Source organism: Phocoena sinus, chromosome 4 (assembly GCF_008692025.1).
Source record: "Phocoena sinus isolate mPhoSin1 chromosome 4, mPhoSin1.pri, whole genome shotgun sequence".
Lineage (NCBI taxonomy): Eukaryota > Metazoa > Chordata > Mammalia > Artiodactyla > Phocoenidae > Phocoena > Phocoena sinus.
In genome coordinates, this window is record NC_045766.1 from 110,414,585 (window position 1) to 110,435,914 (window position 21,330).

The 21,330-nt window shown below is 33.9% G+C and overlaps 1 protein-coding gene across 1 annotated transcript in view; it reads left to right on the forward strand.

Moving 5' to 3' along the window:
- The window catches only part of GBE1 (1,4-alpha-glucan branching enzyme 1), a 297,826-nt gene that overhangs the window by 49,447 nt on the left and 227,049 nt on the right, over positions 1–21,330 (forward strand). Inside the window, exon 2 of the mRNA XM_032630067.1 lies at positions 16,368–16,537. Within this exon, the coding sequence (XP_032485958.1) occupies positions 16,368–16,537 (170 nt within the window). The remainder of the gene's footprint in view (positions 1–16,367; positions 16,538–21,330) is intronic.

Genomic DNA, 21,330 nt, shown 5'->3' on the forward strand with positions numbered 1-21,330 from the left:
CTAGATGAATTTAAAGTATCCATTTTACTGATGTTGAATAGGCTATTAAATTAAGCATCAGGGTGGCCTTATTAGCAAACAGATTTAGCTATACTTGAATGGAATTTAACTTTGGGTTTTCTTTCAAATCTGCTTTTAGCATTAGGGTCCTTGTATAGTAGTTTAATTTGGCACAGAGACTCTAGATAATATGGTAAGTGAAATTTTAAAATGTTGTTTTACATCCATACTTCATTACAAAACCTACAGAGTATTGTTGCTTAGTAAAATTTAAATACTTTATGTCAATCTCAATTTGGGTAAATATTTAAAAGAATAAAATGTGTAATTTGGAAAAATAATAAACTGAGACATGCAGACAATATAGCAGACTACTCCACTTGCCAAGCTGTTCTTTGCTTTCAGACCTATTATGTCTGGTCTGTGTTAGGTCAGTGGATGTAAAAAAGGGGTGTGTGTGTGTGTGTGTGTGTGTGTGTGTGTGTGTGTATACACACACAGATAGATAGATAGATGGATAGATAGATGGATATAGATATGAAACTTGGATTTTTATAACTTAAAAGAAGTCTTGCCAACATGTTAGGAGTCACTATGAAAGCTCTTTAATCTTTTGGTTTTGTAGCTGACAGAATTTTTAAACCTTTATCTCCCTCAGTAACGGCAAAAATCTTGTCAGAGTGTTTGATAAACCTTTGATATTTCATGGCTATTTAGTCCAAAGGATGTGAAGTTTTTGTTGGAAGTATATATATCTCCTTGGATTCTTTGATATATATTAGTATACTGTGTCCCATGCCATTGTCAAAGTGAAAATTGATTCATTTATCCTGTCTCTAATATAAAAACATTCACAAGGATAAAGTTCATAGCTATCTGGCTATATTTAATAAATTCAAATGTGTGATTGGGTTTTTTGATTTGCTAATTACCATATTATAAGGTTTCTGATCTTTGGTGATTTTCAGAGAAAAAAAATTAGTGTCCATTAGTTTTTATCTTATAATTGATATAATAACCATCCAGTTTGAAACTGTGTATAAGAGGTATAAATAGTACATGTTTGCATATTTTGTTTTAACTCAGTTACTTCAGGTTCATTGTGACAGGTACACCTGCCCTCCAAGTAAAATTCTCTGGGTAATTAGAATCAGTACCAATGTGATTTCTGCCTTTTGTTAGATTTTACAAAATAAAATAGAAAAAAATGCTTTGTGGATTTGTTTAGTTAGTGTAAATATGACAAGTTTTAATTTTTTTCAAGTGAGTTTTCTGATGACTTTATTTTTGAACATTTGTATCACTCTAACCTATAATAAAAGGTTTTTTTCCATCAAAAATTTAGCATATGAAAATTATTTAACAAATACTAAGTAATAAATTAAATTTACTACAGAAGTCTAAATCAACTGAAAAACTGTAAACTGCAAAGCGTATTGGGTGCTATTATGAGTAATGCTTAAGTAAAAATACTCTGGAAGGAAAGTCTTGGATATGTATTCCATCTTCTCCCACTTAATAGCTGTGTGGCCTTGGGCAAAATTTTTTAACCTCCTGTTTCTTCATCTGTACCATAAGAATGATAACAGTACCCTCCACATTGGGTTATTGTGAGGGCTTAAATAGTTAATATTTAACAGTGTCTATAGCATAGTAAGTATTCCATGAGGTATTAGTCATTATCATTTATGATTTGTGATATTTATAATTCATTATTTTTTTTCAGTTGGCTGACAGACTATTTTCTTTTTTTATTTGCTTTGCATTTTATGTTTCATAATGGTTTATACACTGCATTTTATTTTAAGCAAAATAGTGTATTTAAAAGTATGCTACTTGTGCACAGTAAAATATACACTCTTTGGTGTGTGTGTGTGAGACATCCAAAATAACCTTTGTTTTGGGGTGCAATTTTTTCCTTTCTTGGTTGGAAGAATTAGGACCCAACTTTGAATCAAAGAAGGCTAGAGTACGGATTATAGGTTCTTAGACCTGGATGGTACCTTTCAATTTTAGCTTCTTCATTTTACAGAAGAGGAAGCTAAAGCTTTGGGTGGTTATCCTCCTTAAGTTCACATAGCTAGTACCTTAAAGATGGTCTAGAAGTTGTATATTTTGACTCCTTCACCTCCCTCTCTACTTTGAGGAATATAGAATTTTTGACAATGTTTGAGTAACAGTGACATTCACATAACTATCATTGCTTTTTTTTTTTTTTTTTTTTTTGCGGTACGCGGGCCTCTCACTGTTGTGGCCTCTCCTGTTGCGGAGCACGGCTCCAGACGCGCAGGCTCAGCGGCCATGGCTCACGGGCCCAGCCGCTCTGCGGCATGTGGGATCTTCCCGGACCGGGGCACGAACCCGTGTCCCCTGCATCGGCAGGTGGACTCTTAACCACTGCGCCACCAGGGAAGCCCCCCATCATTGCTTTTAATCTATTGATACAATGAATCATATTAAGAACAAGATTCTCTTGGTGATTTAAAAGATTGGAATTGCTTCTCAGCAGGTTAGTTAACCACGCATACTCAGGAGTATAGCTCTTGTGCAGATTGTGGTCTACATCATGGAGGACCTCTAGCCCAAACCTCTGGTCTTTGCCATGTAATTTTTCCCCAAAGAGAAAGCTGACCACAGAGCAGAGTGTTATTTGAGCTAAGAGCTGTTAAAACATTAAGTTAGATTTCTTCCTAAAAATCAGTAGACTAAGACTGTGTTAGCTCATGTTTCATATTACACGAGAGAAAATAAACTGAAAGGTCAGTTGAACAGTTACAGCATTGCCCTTTTCCAAGGTAATCAGCAGAGCATGTAGCAAAGACATGAACAGGAGCGTGACTGGAAAGAGAACGGCTGATAAAGAGGCTGGCTGCTTAAAGTGCTTGGGACAGTACTTGACACTTCCAGGCCTGACCAGATGGGCCATCTCACAGGGCTTACCTTCAGTAATTCTAATTTATTACATTTAGATGGCTTTCTTTTTCTAGTTAGGCAGTCAGGTTTTCACATTGCCAGAAGACCCCAGAAATTTTAATATTGACCATTAATCATACCCTGGTAAACTGCAAGGGCAATATATTATTAATTTGTTTGCAGCCAAGAGACAAAACACAGTGATTAAAATTAATTTCTAGCTACATTTTGTTAATTTATTCTAATTAATTAATATGTTAAGTCAAAATATGTTTACATTAATGGCTATATAGTAGGTTCTTTATGTTGTGTCATTAAATGTCATTTCCATTATCCTAAGTGTTGAACTCTAGAAATAAGTACTTTATTATTAAAATAAATAAGGAGTTGTATAAGACTTTCTAAGTAATACCACCAAGTGAAGTATTTCTAATTTTCCATTAATTGATTGAGAACATTTCATGGTTTGGGTTTCGTAGGATTTAGATTTGGAAGGATCTCAGCAGTGACCTCCCTCAACGCCTTCACCTCTATGGCCCAGTACCAGAATTAGGAAAGAACATTTAATAAGTAACAGCCATCATTTACTTCCAGGACACAATTTTAAATAGTAGCCACTCTCACTTTTAAAGTTAACTTTTAACAGTTTTAAATTGACCTCATTCTCCTCCTCCCAAAAAGGAAAGATTTAATGATTTCTACATAATCATAATTTCTATATATATATTATTAATTTGAAATACAAAGTAGCCAAATTACATTTAACTTTAGGCCAAGTAAGAACAAAATTGTTATTTAAATAGCTTTTATTCTAAAACATCAGAAAATAAGAAATCAACTGTTTGCTCTTAAATATGCTCTGAGGATAGTAGTTGTCAGATTGTCCATAGTGCATTTGATTGTGTTTTAGAGATGGTACAAAATGAAAAAGGTTTTTAAAAAAGGTTAAAATTAGTAACAGGCCTAATGTTTGCTTGTAATTGAATTTAGATTTTATTATTGTATTATAATTAACATAACTATTCCAATTCTTTCAAGGTTTTTTTTTTCTACTTAGAAATGTCTTAATTTCTTGTTTAAAAAAAGGAAAGATGAGACATGACATAATTTATTTTTGGTGGGCTAGTTATGTATAAGCACAGTAGTCCTGACATCAATGGTATTCTCTTTCTGTTTTATAAATGAGGAGGCTGAAACTCTGAGATCATTAAGGGGAAAATCTAAGGTCACTTTGCTAATGGGCCTAGCAATAGAACCTAACCTTTTATTTTTAAAATCTGTCCTTTCTATAGTATGTCATCATGCCTGGAACATAGAACATGGCCCATACAAATTAGTCTTAGATTAACTCTATATGTGAAAGAACTCATTTCATTAACATCTAGTCCCAAATCTTATGAACATAGGCATTGGTAAGGGTTATAATAGTAAGAAAAACTGCTTGAGTTCAAAACCACAGACATGCATGTTACTATCAGCTTGCGTAGAAATGAGATGATGGGAGTGAATTGTCTTCCATTCATTTTGGCAGCAGTTGGTGTCTTGATTGTTTCATCACATCCCCTGGTTTCCTTTTCACTTTTTGTTTGTTTGTTTGTTTGCGGTACGCGGGCCTTTCACTGTTGTGGCTTCTCTGGTTGCGGAGCACAGGCTCCAGACGCGCAGGCTCAGCGGCCATGGCTCACGGGCCCAGCCACTCTGCGGCATGTGGGATCTTCCCGGACTGGGACACGAATCCATGTCCCCTGCATCGGCAGGCAGACTCTCAACCACTGCGCCACCAAGGAAGCCCTCCTTTTCACTTTTGTAGGTCCATACGTTTGAACTTTTTATAACATTCAAGTCAATGAATCAGTGTCTTACGTGAGATAATGCATTTCCTTATAAAGCTGGTTGTTTAGTCACACAGGACCTACAGGAGCAAGAGTGAGGGATTTATCTGCAGACTGCTTCCCATTTTTTATCTCTTATTGGTCAAAGTTTATCCCTTTAAAAGTTTAGCCTTTATTTCTCCACACATCAATGTTGTAGTATCTGGCTTCTTTCAGGAGCTGCTTGCAAGTCACAGCCTTCATAGGCCGGTCAAATGAGCGTACAAAGCCAGGACCGTGGTGGGACTAAGTGAATATGTGAGTTTCGTACATTTAGGGCAGATTGTATCTTTCTTATAGTTGAAGAGGCTATTGATTTTCTATGTTGTCCTCAAATCCAGCAATCATATTGAATAGATTTATTGTCCTAATAGTGTGCTTATTTCATGCGAAAGGTGTTATGCTAAGCATTTTAGGTATGTTATCTCATTTGATTATCTTATGAAATATATTCAGTTATTCTTAGGTAGGGAAATTGAGTCTAAGTTACAGCTGGTAAGAGGTAGGATTGGAATTCAAATTCAGATGTAATAATCTTAATTTTAAACCTAAATCTAACCATCCTGTCACCATTGCCTCACCACTGTCTGGCAAGTAATAGGTGCTCACTAAATATTTATTTGTTAAGTACTTAATATGTGCCAGTATTTAAGGTGCTTGGGTATATGAATGTGCTAAACAGATAATTTTCCCTGTCTTTGGGGAATTTACATTCTAGCTACTTCTATTTTCTGGTTATAAGCCTTTATCAACGCCTTACACGGTGCTTTCTCATTCTTTTTTTTTTGCGGTACGCGGGCCTCTCACTGTTGTGGCCTCACCCGTTGCAGAGCACAGGCTCCGGACGCGCAGGCTCAGCGGCCATGGCTCACGAGCCCAGCCGCTCCGCGACATGTGGGATCCTCCCCGACCAGGGCACGAACCCGTGTCCCCTGCATCCGCAGATGGACTCTCAACCACTACGCCACCAGGGAAGCCCTCTCACTCTTTTTTTGCTCTTCTATCTCCCACACATAACAAAGAATGTCTTGAAGGCATGGACTCTTTCTTCTCTGTTCTCAGTGACTAGCATAGCACTGGACATATAGTAGATGCTTAGTAATATTTGTGGAATAAATGGATGGATTTTACCACTACTTGCTTGTCACTTTTACTTAAATGGCCCCAATTTTACTGTTTCCTGGTAGATGAAGTTTAGAGTGTATGTTAAATTGAACACAGATTGGAAATGTCACTAAAATTTTAAATGAAATTTATAAATTTATACATTTATTTGTCGACTAGTACATTTAAACATTTAAATATAAGGAACGGCATTCAAAAATGAGAAACCATGTCTACTATAATGTCAATTTTTAAATTATTTTCATTGATCAATCCTGCATAACAAGTCCACAAACCCCTGTATTTTAATGTTCAGTCTATTTAGTAAAGACTTCAGTAATATCTATACTTTCTGCTAAAATCGATCCTTCAAACTGCTCCCTTTAAAAACTCTCTATGTATCAGTTATCTCCTCTTTAAAGTCTTAAAGGTTTTCATTTTTTATTTATTATCTAGCTGAAAACCATCTTTTCCATCTTGATTTGCCACTACATTTCTAGCCATCCTCCTGTCCAGCTACGAATAGCTAATATGTAGCCCACAAGAACCACCTTAAATTTTACACATTTAATGCTCTTCTCTGTCTTGTCTCCAACTGTCAGAATATACTACTCATCCTTCAAGATACAGCACAAATGCCAGCCACTTTTTAAAGCCTTTTCTAATCTTCTCCCATCAGTTCTTTCTGTTGTCTTGCTAATTCTTCTGTTAACATTTGCTTATCTCAGCCCTATTGTCCTGAGTTGAACAGTCTTCTATTAGACTGATGAACTTATTGAGGGAAGGACGTTGAATTATTGGCACACAATAAGTATTTTTATCCTGTAATAAATATGTTGTGGGTTTTTGTTGTTGTTGTTGTTGAATACTTATCCGTGATTGAGGAACATAAACTATTCACTTTTTTTTTTTTTTTTTTTTTGGCGGTACTCGGGCCTCTCACTGTTGTGGCCTCTCCTGTTGCAGAGCACAGGCTCCAGACACGCAGGCTCAGCGGCCATGGCTCACGGGCCCAGCCGCTCCGCGCGGCATGTGGGATCTTCCTGGACCCCGGCACGAACCCGCATTCCCTGCATCGGCAGGTGGACTCTCAACCACTGCACCATCAGGGAAGCCCTAAACTATTCACTTTTAAGTCTCAAATGCCTACTCTTCACTTGACAGGTTTAATATATAGATAAGTTTGTATATTACACATATTTTGTGCTTCAAGAAGAAAGTTTCTGCCAGTCACCTTGAAGTCTTTTTAAAGGCCGATTTAAAAAGCAGTTTTTTGTTTAAAAAAAATTCCATTCCCCTCTCCTTTATTTTCCCCTTTTTTAGTTATTAAAAATTCCTGTTGAGCTTTTATTTCTGTGCTTTTGCTTGTCTCTATTCCAAGTCTCCTCTAGGAAGCAGATGACAATATAAAATCTTAAGAATTAAGCTAGCAAGGAAGGAATTTCCCCCATGGGTTCCTTGTGTTTCAGGCCCACTCAGAAGCACTTGAGAAAGAATTCTACATCCTAGATATTTCCAGATAAGGTATGATCCATCTCCCCTGACATATCTCCTGTGTTCACAACCTTGCCTGAAATCAGAGTTTCAGTACAGATCTAGGATGAACTGTCTTACCGGAGAGCAAAGACTGTAGCCTGTTTCATTTTTTTCCCAAACTAGTAATTTCCTGCTTCCCTAAAGTAACTATTTTTTCCCCTAGTCAATCCAATTTACTTAATTTTCTTCAACACTTTTTATAACCCATACATTCAAGTTAATTTGGAATACCTGGTATGTGTTAGTATGCCTATATTTGTAATTTTTCATAGCAGGAAAAAATGTGTTCTCACACACTTTTGGAATTTAAGGAGAAACAGTCCTTGATGTTTGCTAATAATTAATGTGCACATTACAATCTAAACAGGTATTAAAAATCTAAGCAAGAGGCTAAGTGATTTGTTCAAGGTCGCATATAGTATGTAACAGAGTTAAGATTTGAACCTGAACTGTTTGTTTCTAGAGCCTTAGCTGTTTCTCTTAATTATAAGATTAATAGACTTATGAATAAAACTTATAGGGCTTTCTTTAAAAGGAACATGTGACTTTTAATTTGAGACTTTGTCTCTTGATTTCGTTAAAGTATACCTTTTGTGATGAATAATACTACATCTCTACTGCTTTTTACCTTCTTGACCTTGGGCAACTTACGTATTTATCTGTGCCTCTATTTCTTTGTTTGTAAAAAGAGGATTAAAAACATCAATCAAATGTGATAATATTTTTATATCTGTACAAAATACAGATACAGTAGTTTCTACAGTTTCTATTGAAACTACAGATACAGTAGTTTCAATACTAACTTCGTTTTATGTTCTGGTTACCAAGAATTTGACCCAGTTTTTAAATATTCTATAAATTCATAGCAAAATATTGAGAGAGATGACTGTAGTAGGAGAGGGCAAAGGGACAATGAGCTTGCTATATCCTCAGGCATTTTCTTTTTTGAGCCACAGTGATTTCAAAGTGGAATGTGTATTTCTGTATCAGAAGCTACAGGGCTGACCTTGAGGAAGTCAAGATATTTAGTTAGAATTATATCATACTATAATCCTGTTTCTGTTCAATTTTAGTAAATGGAACATTTGTACATGTCTTATGAAACGTCTTAAGAATGATTATTTTTTAAATTTAAACTTTAAATAAATCTAAAATTGTGTTTCAAAGATATTATAACCACATTGACAGTAAAATTATTGCCACATTTATTTGCCCTCCCAAAGTTGATATCTTTTTTAAAAAGAATCAGTAATTTTTCTTATATTATGATAATGTATGTGTATGTATTTTTTTTACCCTAAGTCCAGATTTATTTTGTTGACTGTTCCTGTTTGATCATTTTATTGAATGTTGTTACTTATGTTGTCTAATATGGATTAGAGTTTCCATACACCAAGAGTTATAGCTGAATAATATCTATAAGAGGTAACAATCATTTTCTCATAGAAGTTGGAGAGTATGAGAGAGTTTGCAGTACTAGTCTTTCATTAGATCTGTAGATTGAGGGGGTTTTTTTGCCTTTTTTTCTTTTTTGGTCCAGATCAGTATTTGAAGTATTTTTGAAACAGTTGCCAATGTTAAATTAGGGAGAGTTCATAGAAAAATCTGGAATTTTTTCATTCTTACTTGATTTGGCAAATGCTTGGTAATAAATAATAGGCTCTAGCTTTTAAATAGACACTGTCACTTTTCGCTGGGCTTTGTGCTCTTCATCTCACTTAGAGTTCTTCTCTGTTGTTTTCCATACTCAAAGGCTAACCTCATTGGTCATTCTTTTATCATCAGGCTTGCCCTTTTGTGTTCCTCATGTGGGAGCAGCTCCTCATATTTATGATACCTTCCTGCCTTCTGTTGGTGGTTCAGTTTGTGTAAAGACTAGAGTAAAGACTGCTAGTGAGACTGGGGTTGTATCATTTCATTAAAAGCTAATTTGTTTCAAATAATAGATTAAATGTAATCTGAATTTTTATGAAACCATGGGCATGTGTGCTCACAGGTGGGCATGTGTATTTGTGTGTGTTGGGTATATATATACAATACAAAAGGGGGTCATATATGAAATATTCCACTCACACCTACCACTCCCGTTAGGCATTGCACTACACCGATCAGATTCTGTGCTGTACCTCTTCTTGTCTTTGAAGCAAATGTGGTGAGTGTGGTGAGGCTAGGGAGGCTTAAGGCTCCTGTTCACCTCAGCCCATTGGAATTCAACTGCTGGTGCAGAGGAAGGGACCCTGTGAAAATACCATCTACATGCCATCTGTACCTATATGAATATTCTTTATACAAATAGATGGTTTGTAGAAAACTGCTTTGCAGCTTCTTTCCCTAAGCCATCGCTCTTGGGACATTTTTCCACATCACCACATTTCGTTCTATCTCATTCTTCATAATGGATCTCGTGTAATTTGTTGTTTGCATGTTCCACAGTTAATTCGACCAGCCTCCCTTGTTGAACAGGTAGGTATTTTCCATGGTTTGGTATTTTAAATAATGCCATAATGATTATCATTGTACACATGTCTTTGCTTCTTTGTGTGATATATCCTAGGGGTAAATTTCTAGAAATGGAATTACTTAGTTGAAGAGTGTAATTTTGAAATTTTCATAGCTGATGCCAAATAGTTATCTAATTTATATTTCATTAAAGAGTATTTGGGAATGTCTTCTTCCTGGGCCTGCATTCTGTCTGCACAGACTATCACATGTTTACTGGTCTTTTAGGTGGAAAATGGAATTTAGGTTTGCACTTCTTCAATTATCTATGAATTTGAGCATCTTTTCAATATGTTTACTGGCCATTTGTACTTCTTTTTCTGTGAAATATAGGTTTTTTTTAAAAATTAAATATTTATAACTTTGATCTTTCAAAGTTATTTTGGTTTTAGAGGTCCAATTTTTAAACTTAGATTACAATATTTTAATAGGTAAGCCATTCTTTTATTATTTGAAATGTCCTTTATGATGTATTTAATTTCTTTATATGTTCAAGTCTATTTCAAGAACTCAGTTTTGTCCCACTGATCTATTTCAAACTATTTGAATTCCCCAAATTTTATAAACATAGTTTTACATACGTATTAAAATTCTTATGGAATATTTTATAGGATTATGTAGATATTTTAATGATCTAAAAATTTTGTAGTTTCAGAAAAAAAACATTTATTTTGTTTAAATGGTGTTTCTTTGTTATAAATAATTGGAACAATGCAGGGGAGAAAGTAAATAGAAACCCCACCAAAAAAATCATCACTGATATTAAGGGAACATCATTCTTGATATTTTTTATATGCTTATATATAGGTAGAAGGATAGAGAAATAGCTTGATAGAAATAATATAATAAAACATGAGGAAAATAGATGTGTTTTAAATTTAATTTTAAACAAATAGACTGAAATAAAATGAAAGAAGTGGCTGAAATTCACATTATGACTTTCTTTAAAGTGGCCATCTAAGATTAATGAAGAGATTAAAGAGTATAATGATGACAATCTTAAATTTTAGTCAGTGTTGAGTGACTGTTATAAAAAAAAATAGGGGTCTGACCACTCATGCTTTATTCCATCTCCCTTTCACTTACCTCTTGTTTTTTTATAAGTCAAGTTTTCACTTGTCCATTGAGATTCGTTTCTTGTTATCACATTCACATAATTGCACAATTGATTAGCCTTGGTTCTATATTTAAAGACTTACGGCGCAACCACACTGCTGCAATGACTGTCCATTCCTCTGTGTGTGTTTTTAGTCTTTTAATTGACTAATTTTTATGGAAAGTTTTTTTTTTCTTTTCTTCAACAATGGTTCGTTAATGTCATAGACTTAAAATTATTTTTTAATTTGGCAATATTTAAAGAATTCCTTAAGCTCGAGTAGGCATGTGTCTCATATAATATCCTTAAACTGACTTTTTTTATTTTTGCGGTACGCGGGCCTCTCACTGTTGTGGCCTCTCCCGTTGCGGAGCACAGGCTCCGGACGCGCAGGCTCAGCGGCCATGGCTCACAGGCCCAGCCGCTCCGCGGCATGTGGGATCTTCCCAGACCGGGGCACTAACCCGCGTCCCCTGCATCGGCAGGCGGACTCTCAACCACTGCGCCACCAGGGAAGCCCTCATATAATATCCTTAGATTACTGCTTTTCCCTCTCAGAATTGTGTGGGCTTGGATTTGTTATGTTTTGGTCTTTAATGTCATGCTCCTTTGCAAAAAAAAATGCCCCCCTCCCCTTATTTTTTTGTACCAGTTGTCCATAGAATTATTTCTTTCTCCTTTGAATTTCAGTAGCTTAAACTGGGAGATGCTGTGTGTGTGTGTTTGTGCATTTGTTTTCCAAATTTTTCTTAAAACATAATGTGTTCTTTTTAAAATGCAGATTTAGTTCTATAGGAAAACTGTCCAGTTTTACGTCTTTTATATTCATTTTATTTAGTTTTGTTCTTCAGAGTCACCAGCTATTCTTATTTTGATAATTTTTGTTAGTTTTGCATACCTCTTTTCTTTAATATTTTCAATTTCTTTTTTCTCTAATTATATCAATTTCCAGTTCACTTACCTAATAATTATTTTTTATAATAAACCACTAGCATCTTTATTTGTCAACAATAGCCACTTAGAAAATGTAGTAGACAAGTAGCATCTTATCATGATAACAGCAAAATGCTAAGATTAACCTAATAATAAATGTGCTAAAGGACTCAATATTTTGTATGTAGCAATTCTCTCCAAATTAATCTATATAGTAAAATAATCTAAATAAACTTGACATACTGATTGTAAAGTTCATATAAAGGAAAAAAGGTTTTAAAATATCCAAGAAAATGTACAGAAAAATTAAAATGTGAACTTGTATGACCAAATATTAAATATACTATTATATGTAGTTATGTTAATTAAAATTGTGTGGTATTCTTCCTCCAGATACAGAAAAGAACAAAGAAAGAGGAATAAATAAAAATGCCTTCTATATATGTGAATTTAATACATAAAGTCAATCAGGCATCTTAATCAGTGGAGAAAGGGCAGAATATATGAAATAAAGAGCACTGGGAAAATTATTCTCACACTTTGGAAGAAAACTCAAATTCCTACATCATTCCACATACAAAAATAAATGCCAAGGCAATTTAAGCCCTAAACGCCAAAAAATATAAGTATAGTGGAAGAAAATATGGGAGAATTATTTTAATCTTATGATTAGGAATACCTTTTTTTTTTGTTTGTTTGTTTGTTTGTTTTTGCGGTACGCGGGCCTCTCACTATTGCGGCCTCTCCCGTTGCAGAGCACAGGCTCCGGACGCGCAGGCTCAGCGGCCATGGCTCACGGGCTCAGCCGCTCCGCGGCATGTGGGATCTTCCTGGACCGGGGCACGAACCTGTGTCCCCTGCATCGGCAGGCAGAGTCTCAACCACTGCGCCACCAGGGAAGCCCAGGAATACCTTTTAAGCAAAATATAATGCTATATATATTCTATATAAAACTCCTTAAAGGTGGATAGATTAGAAATAATTTTTAAATTCTTTAAGATGAACTATACCATAAGTAAAGCTAGAAGGAAACCAACTGGAAGAAAATATTTGCAATAAGTGTGTTTCAGAAAACAGATGACTTTCTATAATATATAAAGAGCTTTTGCAAATCAAAAAATAAATCAACCTAAAATGGAAAAAAAAGGACAAAGATATAGCTAATATTGATTGAGAGAATATTATTTGCCAGGCAATAGCCTAAGGACTTTACATGTACAATCTCAGCTAATTTGCATAATAACCCTTTTGATCAAATACACTTAGCATCTCCATTTTGCAGGCAAGAAAATGAGGCACAGAGAAATTTAGGAATTTGTCCAGAGTTACACCATTAGTAAATACTAGCCTGCACTCATCTCACTGAAAAAGAAGCACAAATAGCTAATAAATTTAAGAAAAGCCATTCAACCTTAATAATAATTTAGAAAAATGCAAGCACTAAAACACAATAAGATATTTTTACCAACCAAAGAGTTAAAAAATATCAGATGGATTAATAAGACTAACATTGCCAAGAGTGTAGAGAAACAGTAACTCTCATACTCAATTATTGGGGATGTCCATTGTATAGTATTTTTTTTTATCTTTAAAAATAGAGATTTTTAAATTATTTTTTTTGAATTTTATTTTATTTTATTTATACAGCAGCTTCTTATTAGTTATCTATTTTATACATATTAATGTAGATATGTCAATCCCAATCTCCCAATTCATCCCACCACCACCCCCCATGCCCTGCTTTCCCCCCTTGGTTATATGTACACTTTGTCCCTTGCCAATTCTAATTTAATTATTATTTTCTAATGCTACATTTTGATACTCTGTTTATTTCTTTGGGTCTGCAGTTTCATTTTACTTCTCATTCTGTTGTTCTGTCATATAATCTCTCAGCTCTTATTTTAATTCAATTCATTTTTATTTAAGTTGAAGTACAGCATGAAACATTTGTGGAAAGAGTCTTTTTCCATTCAGCTCAGTTGAGGTGTTCTTCATTAGTTAGCTTCTTACATTTTGTATATTCCCTGTGTATTCCCTACTTGGATTCATGCCATATTTCTGGGACATTTATTGATTACCCCTCAGGGTATTGAGTATGCAGGGAAGTTTATGGACATTGCTCAATTCATTGCATAGTTCTGGAACTTTCACTTCTGACATAGAGCACCTGCCACAGGCTTCATATCTCTAGTTTTACCAGTTTTGTCCTACTTTGCTTCTCCCCAGACCTGGGGCTAGTAAGTGCAAGTAGTAGTATGTTTTTGTGTACCAGCCCTGAATATGGACTGTGGGAATCTGGGAGAGGTTCAGGAGCAGCCATGTGTTATTCTTGGTCCTGCTTGGAAAGCAATCTTTGATTTCTTCTCATGGCTGCTAGCTTCTGTAGTTTGATGTGATGTATGTTCTTTCCATGCTTTATAGGGCATGGCTAGGCAAACTACAGGCCAGAGGCCAAATTTGGCCCCACCATCTGATTTTGTAAATAAAGTGTCTCCGTAACACCATACACAAAAATAAGCTCAAAATGGAATAAAGACCTAAATGTAAGGCCAGAAACTATCAAACTCTTAGAGGAAAACATAGGCAGAACACTCTATGACATAAATCACAGCAAGATCCTTTTTGACCCACCTCTTAGAGAAATGGAAATAAAAACAAAAATAAACAAATGGGACCTAATGAAACTTCAAAGCTTTTGCACAGCAAAGGAAACCATAAACAAGACAAAAAGACAACCCTCAGAATGGGAGGAAATATTTGCAAATGAAGCAACTGACAAAGGATTAATCTCCAAAATTTATAAGCAGCTCATGCAGCTCAATAACAAAAAAACAAACAACCCAATCCAAAAATAGGCAGAAGACCTAAATAGACATTTCTCCAAAGAAGATATACAGACTGCTAATAAACACATGAAAGAATGCTCAGCATCATTAATCATTAGAGAAATGCAAATCAAAACTACAATGAGATATCATCTCACACCAGTCAGAATGGCCATCATCAAAAAATCTAGAAACAATAAATGCTGGAGAGGGTGTGGAGAAAAGGGAACCCTCTTGCACTGCTGGTGGGAATGTGAATTGGTACAGCCACTATGGAGAACAGTATGGAGGTTCCTTAAAAAACTACAAATAGAACTACCATATGACTCAGCAATCCCACTACTGGGCATATACCCTGAGTAAATCATAATGCAAAAAGAATCATGTACCAAAATATTCATTGCAGCTCTATTTACAATAGCCCAGAGATGGAAACAACCTAAGTGTCCATCATCGGATGAATGGATAAAGAAGATATGGCACATATATACAATGGAATATTACTCAGCCATAAAAAGAAACGAAACTGAGCTATTTGTAATGAGGTGGATGGACCTAGAGTCTGTCATACAGAGTGAAGTAAGTCAGAAAGTGAAAGACAAATACCGTATGCTAACACATACATATGGAATTTAAGAAAAAAAAATGTCATGAAGAACCTAGGAGTAAGACGGGAATAAAGACACAGACCTACTAGAGAATGGACTTGAGGATATGGGGAGGGGGAAGGATAAGCTGTGACAAAGCGAGAGAGTGGCATGGACATATATATACTACCAAACGTAAAATAGATAGCTAGTGGGAAGAAGCCGCATAGCACAGGGAGATCAGCTCGGTGCTTTGTGACCACCTAGAGGGGTGGGATAGGGAGGGTGGGAGGGAGGGAGACGCAAGAGGGAAGAGATATGGGAACATATGTATATGTATAACTGATTCACTTTGTTATAAAACAGAAACTAACACACCATTGTAAAGCAATTATACTCCAATAAAGATGTAAAAAAAAAAAAAAAACACAGCTACACCCATCCATTTGCATATTGTCTGTGGCCAATTTCATGCTTCAGAGACATAGTTGAGTAGTTGTGATAGAGACCATATGGCTGGCAAAGCCTAAAATATTTACTATCTGCCCCTTAACAGGAAAAGTGTGCCAAACCTGCTATAGAGTAATTTTATTTTTCTTACTGGTTTTTAGCTATTTTTCCTTCATTTTTTTTTTTTTTAGGAGTTTGAGGAGAGATGTAGGAATGCTCCTTCATTATACTGTCTTGACATAGAAGTTGCTATAGTGCTGATATTAAAATATTCATGGAATAACATAGCCATCATATTTTCTCTCTTATACCAAAATGCTTGAAATTACAAAAAAAAAATGTTAGTTGGATTAGTTCAGTTTATTTGAGATAAGAATGATTTTATCCTACCAGGTAACTTCTACCAATAAATGAAATTATTCACATCATTCCTCTTTAATGATGTCTTCTTTTTTCTTTTTCTGAATGAGAGTACAGCAACTTCTTAATTACAGTAGCTTTTCTGGAAGATGATTTAATTTTTCAATTTCCTTTCTTTTGCACTTTTTCAAAGGTATAAGCTGTTTAGCAAGACTTTGAACAACATTGGAGAGAATGAAGGTGGTATTGATAAGTTTTCCAGAGGTTATGAATCATTTGGCGTCCACAGATGTGCTGATGGTGGTTTATACTGCAAAGAATGGGCCCCGGGAGCAGAGGGAGTTTTTCTTACTGGAGACTTCAGTAAGTATTTTAGAACGATTAAACTCAGTTGTAATATTTTATTTATTTATTTAAAACATAGATGTTATATTTCATGTATTTAACTTTTATGAATATTATTGATTACAAATATTCTACTTTTCCATAGAATTTCTTCAGTCTTTACCTTCATGCGGTAAAGGTGTTTCTGCTGTAATAAGATACATGTGTTTCTTAAAAACTTTATGTTCTTAAAATCATGTACCAGAAATAACAGAGTTTATGAGAAAAATAGTGTTAGACAGAGTACTCCAAATGTATTCAACTTTGTTAGCAAGCTCTGACAAAACTAATAGCAATCTAGGTAGAAATATTGGTGTAGGTTCAATCTCCACTAGCATTTGCTCCTGGTTATTTGTCATCGTAGTACTTGGATCCTCTAATTAGAATCTTTTTTTGAGACCACAGTAAAAGTCGACAGCTAATCTAGAGGGTAAACTGCTTCATCAGTCAGTTCTTTGTTTTTTCCTTTTCCTTTTTTATAACACAATATGGCAATACCTTCTCAGCCTTGTCATCTGCATCATTAATTTCACTAGGCAGTTAACTCTATGGAAAGCACAGTGGTTCTAGAACTCAGGCTTCCATCATACAGTCTAGTGGAGGGAAACCTGTGTGTAAATAACTAAAATACAGTGTGCTGAGTTTTATTCCATAAGTATAAATAAATTACTGTAATAGTGACAAGGAAGAAAGCTTTCATTTTCAGTTTTGAAAATGGAATAACTGGCAAAATAGGCCTTGGCAAAATGTTCGTAATACAAGGAAAGGAAATATCAATAATAATCCTTTAGTACCATAGGGTAGGGTGGTCTTTAAAGTTTGATTTTCCTGGACTCAAGAAGTCCACATGCTGTACTGTTCTGCAAAGAGCAAAACTGTAGGGACAGAAAACTGAGTTGTCACGGTTTAGGGGTAGGAGGTTTGAGCTGATTACGGAGAAACATAAGGGGACTTTCTGGGGTGATGAAAATGTATTATGTCTTGATTGTGGTGGTTACATGACTGTATACATTTGTCAGAATTTATAGAACTATACATGTAAAAGAGTGAATTTTACTGCGTGTAAATTATACCCTAAGGAACCTGACTTTAAAAAAAGTTTTGATTTTATTTATATTGTCTAAGGCAGCACTGTCCAATAGAAATATAATGGACACCATTTATATAATTCAAAAAATTTAGTGGCTATATTAAAAAAATAAAGGAGAACAGCTGAATGAATTTTAATAATGATAGATTTTTATTTAACCCAATATATCAAAACATATTTTAACATGTAATCAATATAAAATTTGTTAGTGAGATATTTTCATTCTTTTGTACTGCACTTTCTAAATCTGGTATTTTTCCATTGGAAATACTTGATCAATATTTAGATTTAATAAAATTTTCAGTTTAAAAGTACATACCCAAGTTTTTCCAACCATTATTAAAAGTTCTAGCAACTCAAATGAATAATAATTTTAAAATTTACATTTAATAAAGTAATTAAAATTAAATAAAACTTTAAATTTAGTTTCTCAGTTGCACTAACCTAATCTTAAGCACAAGTAGCCACCTTTGTCTGGTGGCTCCCTTATTGGAAAAAGCAGGTCTAAGGACTTAAAATTATTCTTTGTGTAGTCCCCCAAATTAGATGATGCCAGCTGCCTGTTTCTAGAATTACTGAAAACTTTAGGGAAAGTTTTGAAAAAGATAGTGTGTCTGCTGATTCAGATAGCTTGGCCTGGTGATTATTATGAAATATATTTTGAGGCTAGGAGTCTTTTCACTTAAATTGTTGTTAAAATTGTTATAATTTTTTCTCATACATAAACATGACTATTTCCCCATCTTCTCTAAGTGACTGCCTTGACCACTAGTTTTATATTAATAGACCACTTTGATATCAACCTATAATCAAGGCACTTTTTGGCATTCTATTTTATTAGTTCTTTTTATTGCCATTTGTTGAGAGGTATTGCTTGAGAGTGTTCAAGTTAAAGTTTTACATACAGATACCAAAACTGCTATAAGAACCTCAGTTAAAATTTAGTACTTGCATTTGATTACCTCTCCTCCATATTTATGATTGAACCTACTAAATAGGCTTTAAAAATATAAAAATATGGGAAAGGGACTGTATGAAACTAGATTTGGTAGCTATCATAATGACTAATGCTGATTTATTAAAAGTTGTTCCTTGTAAATCCAGTTGGACCATATATGTGTTTGGAAAATGTATTTAAAAATTTTAAGGATTAAGGATTTAATGTTTAAATATTAAAATTATAACAATTTATAAAATCTTTTGTAAAGAGAAAACTCAAAATTATCTAGTCCCTATTTTATGTAAAAATATCCTCTGTTAACTTTTTTTTTTCAATTTAATTTGATTTTTGAAAATCCTATTCTTTGTGAAGGTATGTCACATAATTTAAAATCTCTCCATATCCTTGAAACAACATTCAGTCAATTATTTTCAATCAAGCAATATTTATTTAGTGTCTAAGGGCACAAAGAATATCAGATTTAATCAATGGGCCTTTATTTTTACTGGAGAGATAGGAATGACTAAGATAAATGAAATTGTGATAGAAAATGGGAAGTATGATAGAATACAGTTAACTGTTAAAATAATTAACAGGCAGTATGTTGGGAAATTTTTAATTTATTTACTTATCTAGATGAAGGGATTTTTTTTTTTTTTTGCCCTGTTATAGAGTCTCAGGATCTCCTTATATACGGGATCTCAAACTTTTCTTACTAAAGAGCTTTGACTTAAAAAAATAAAGAAAGAAAAACAACTTCCGAATTGAGAGTAGAGCCAAAATTCTGGGTTAAAAATTCATTTAAAATAATAGTTCTTTGGAAAAGAATGTTATACCTGAGTGTTAATTTAATGTAACTTTGTAGAATATAGAATTTTGATGATAATGACAGCATAGCTGAAAATATACCCGTAATTACTGAACTAAACGTGTCTTTTTTAAAAAATACAATTAAGGAATTCTATATTTTTTCCCTTATTTCAAAAAATCTATTTCTTATGGCTATGAAGAGATGAGCAAGAAGAAAGTTATTTTTCTTTATTGAGGTTTTTCTCAGCATCAAAAATGTGTTAGATTTTATAGTTAGTCTTCCAATGTATAAATTTGTACTGAACCGAAGGGAAAATACAGTTTGTGTTAATTAGCTAAAAAATTACAGTTGATTTTTTAAAATTAGAAAGTGCAAACGAGGATTAATAAAAAGTATTCTAGGTGGTTTTGCTAATGATATTAAAACATTTTAAAAACCATTTAACTGTATTCATATAACTTCATATTTATCAGCTAAGTTGAAACAGCAGTAAACTTAAAAGATTCTATGGAAATAATCTCTAACTGTAACATGGGTTATTTTTAAGAATTCCTTACTTTGTCACTTAATGTAACAGTAAGCTTAACTTCTATATATGTACTTGAAATATCACCTAAAAAGCCCTATTGCTTCTTTACCTATAGGCAGAGTTGTAAAAAGTAACATCATTTTACTTATATTTTCATCATGGAAGTGTATACATATATAATTTAAAACATTGCTTTTGTATCTACCTCTTCCCTACATCTCCAAAGATAATATAAAACACATCTTCAAAAACCAACAAAAAAATCTTATTTCTGCTAAGGAATAAATTGTTACTTATATTTACAGTAACAGGAAAACAGTAAAAGGAAATGTTCTTAATTCAATTTTTATCTAAATGATTAACCACCTATTTCTGATAATTTTTCAGAAGAAATGAAAATTAAAGACTGTCTAGACTTTAATTCTATATTATAGAAAATTATACCAGTAATCAAAATATGTTAGCATATTGTGATATCTCTCTTCTCTTCTAATCATTTTAGAAATTGCACTATACGTTCCTATACATATAATACTGCTGGTAAATGTATGCTGTTCTAGTGTATTTTTTTGCCAACTGACCTGAAAATATTTTAGGTACAAATGCTTATTGTTGTCAAATATAAATGATCTTTAAGAAGGAAATTACCATGTATTGGAGTGTAGAAAAAAAAAAAGAATGGGGTTTAGAGTTTGAACCCACAGTGGAGCTCTCTAAACATGGTTCTTCATCTGGCTTAGTGGGGTTAAAGGTGATGATATTCCTCTTACCTGCCTAACTGGGTTGCTGTAGATACTAACTAGATTGCAAATTATAATTTTATACATTACTCAATGCTATAGAAATCTTAATTGACAAGATTGAAAAAGTACTCTAATTTGCAAAAGTCTTTCTTTTTCTTATTAAAAAAATACTATTAATTTCAAAAGGCAGTTGAGCCTTGTAAAAGTCAAATGATGTAGTCTCTGTTTTGCCCAAACTGAGGTGACTCTGGCTTTTGCCATCCATATTTTTAAAACTTAGAAAGCACTTTCACTTTAAATATATTTCACATATTTTTCTTCATTTGAGAGAAAATGAAACAATCATTTCTTTTCCTTTCAGTCGTTTTTAAAAAAAACTCGCTCTTTAAGCAGCTAGCAGCAGCTGCTGCAGCAACCCAGGACAGTGGATATATAATGACATTCATCAAGATTGGAATCTTAGCACCCAAAAAGTATTTCTGGGCCAGCCAGAAACTAAAGGCTTGAGATTAATTTCTGAAACTTTGAATCATCTTTAATAAAGGAAAGATTCATTCTTTAGAAAATTAAATGTGATTTAAAATATACTTGGGGTTTTAGAACTAAATCATGTTTATTGCAGGTTGCTAAATAATTGGAGAAAACTAGCTGTTTTTCAG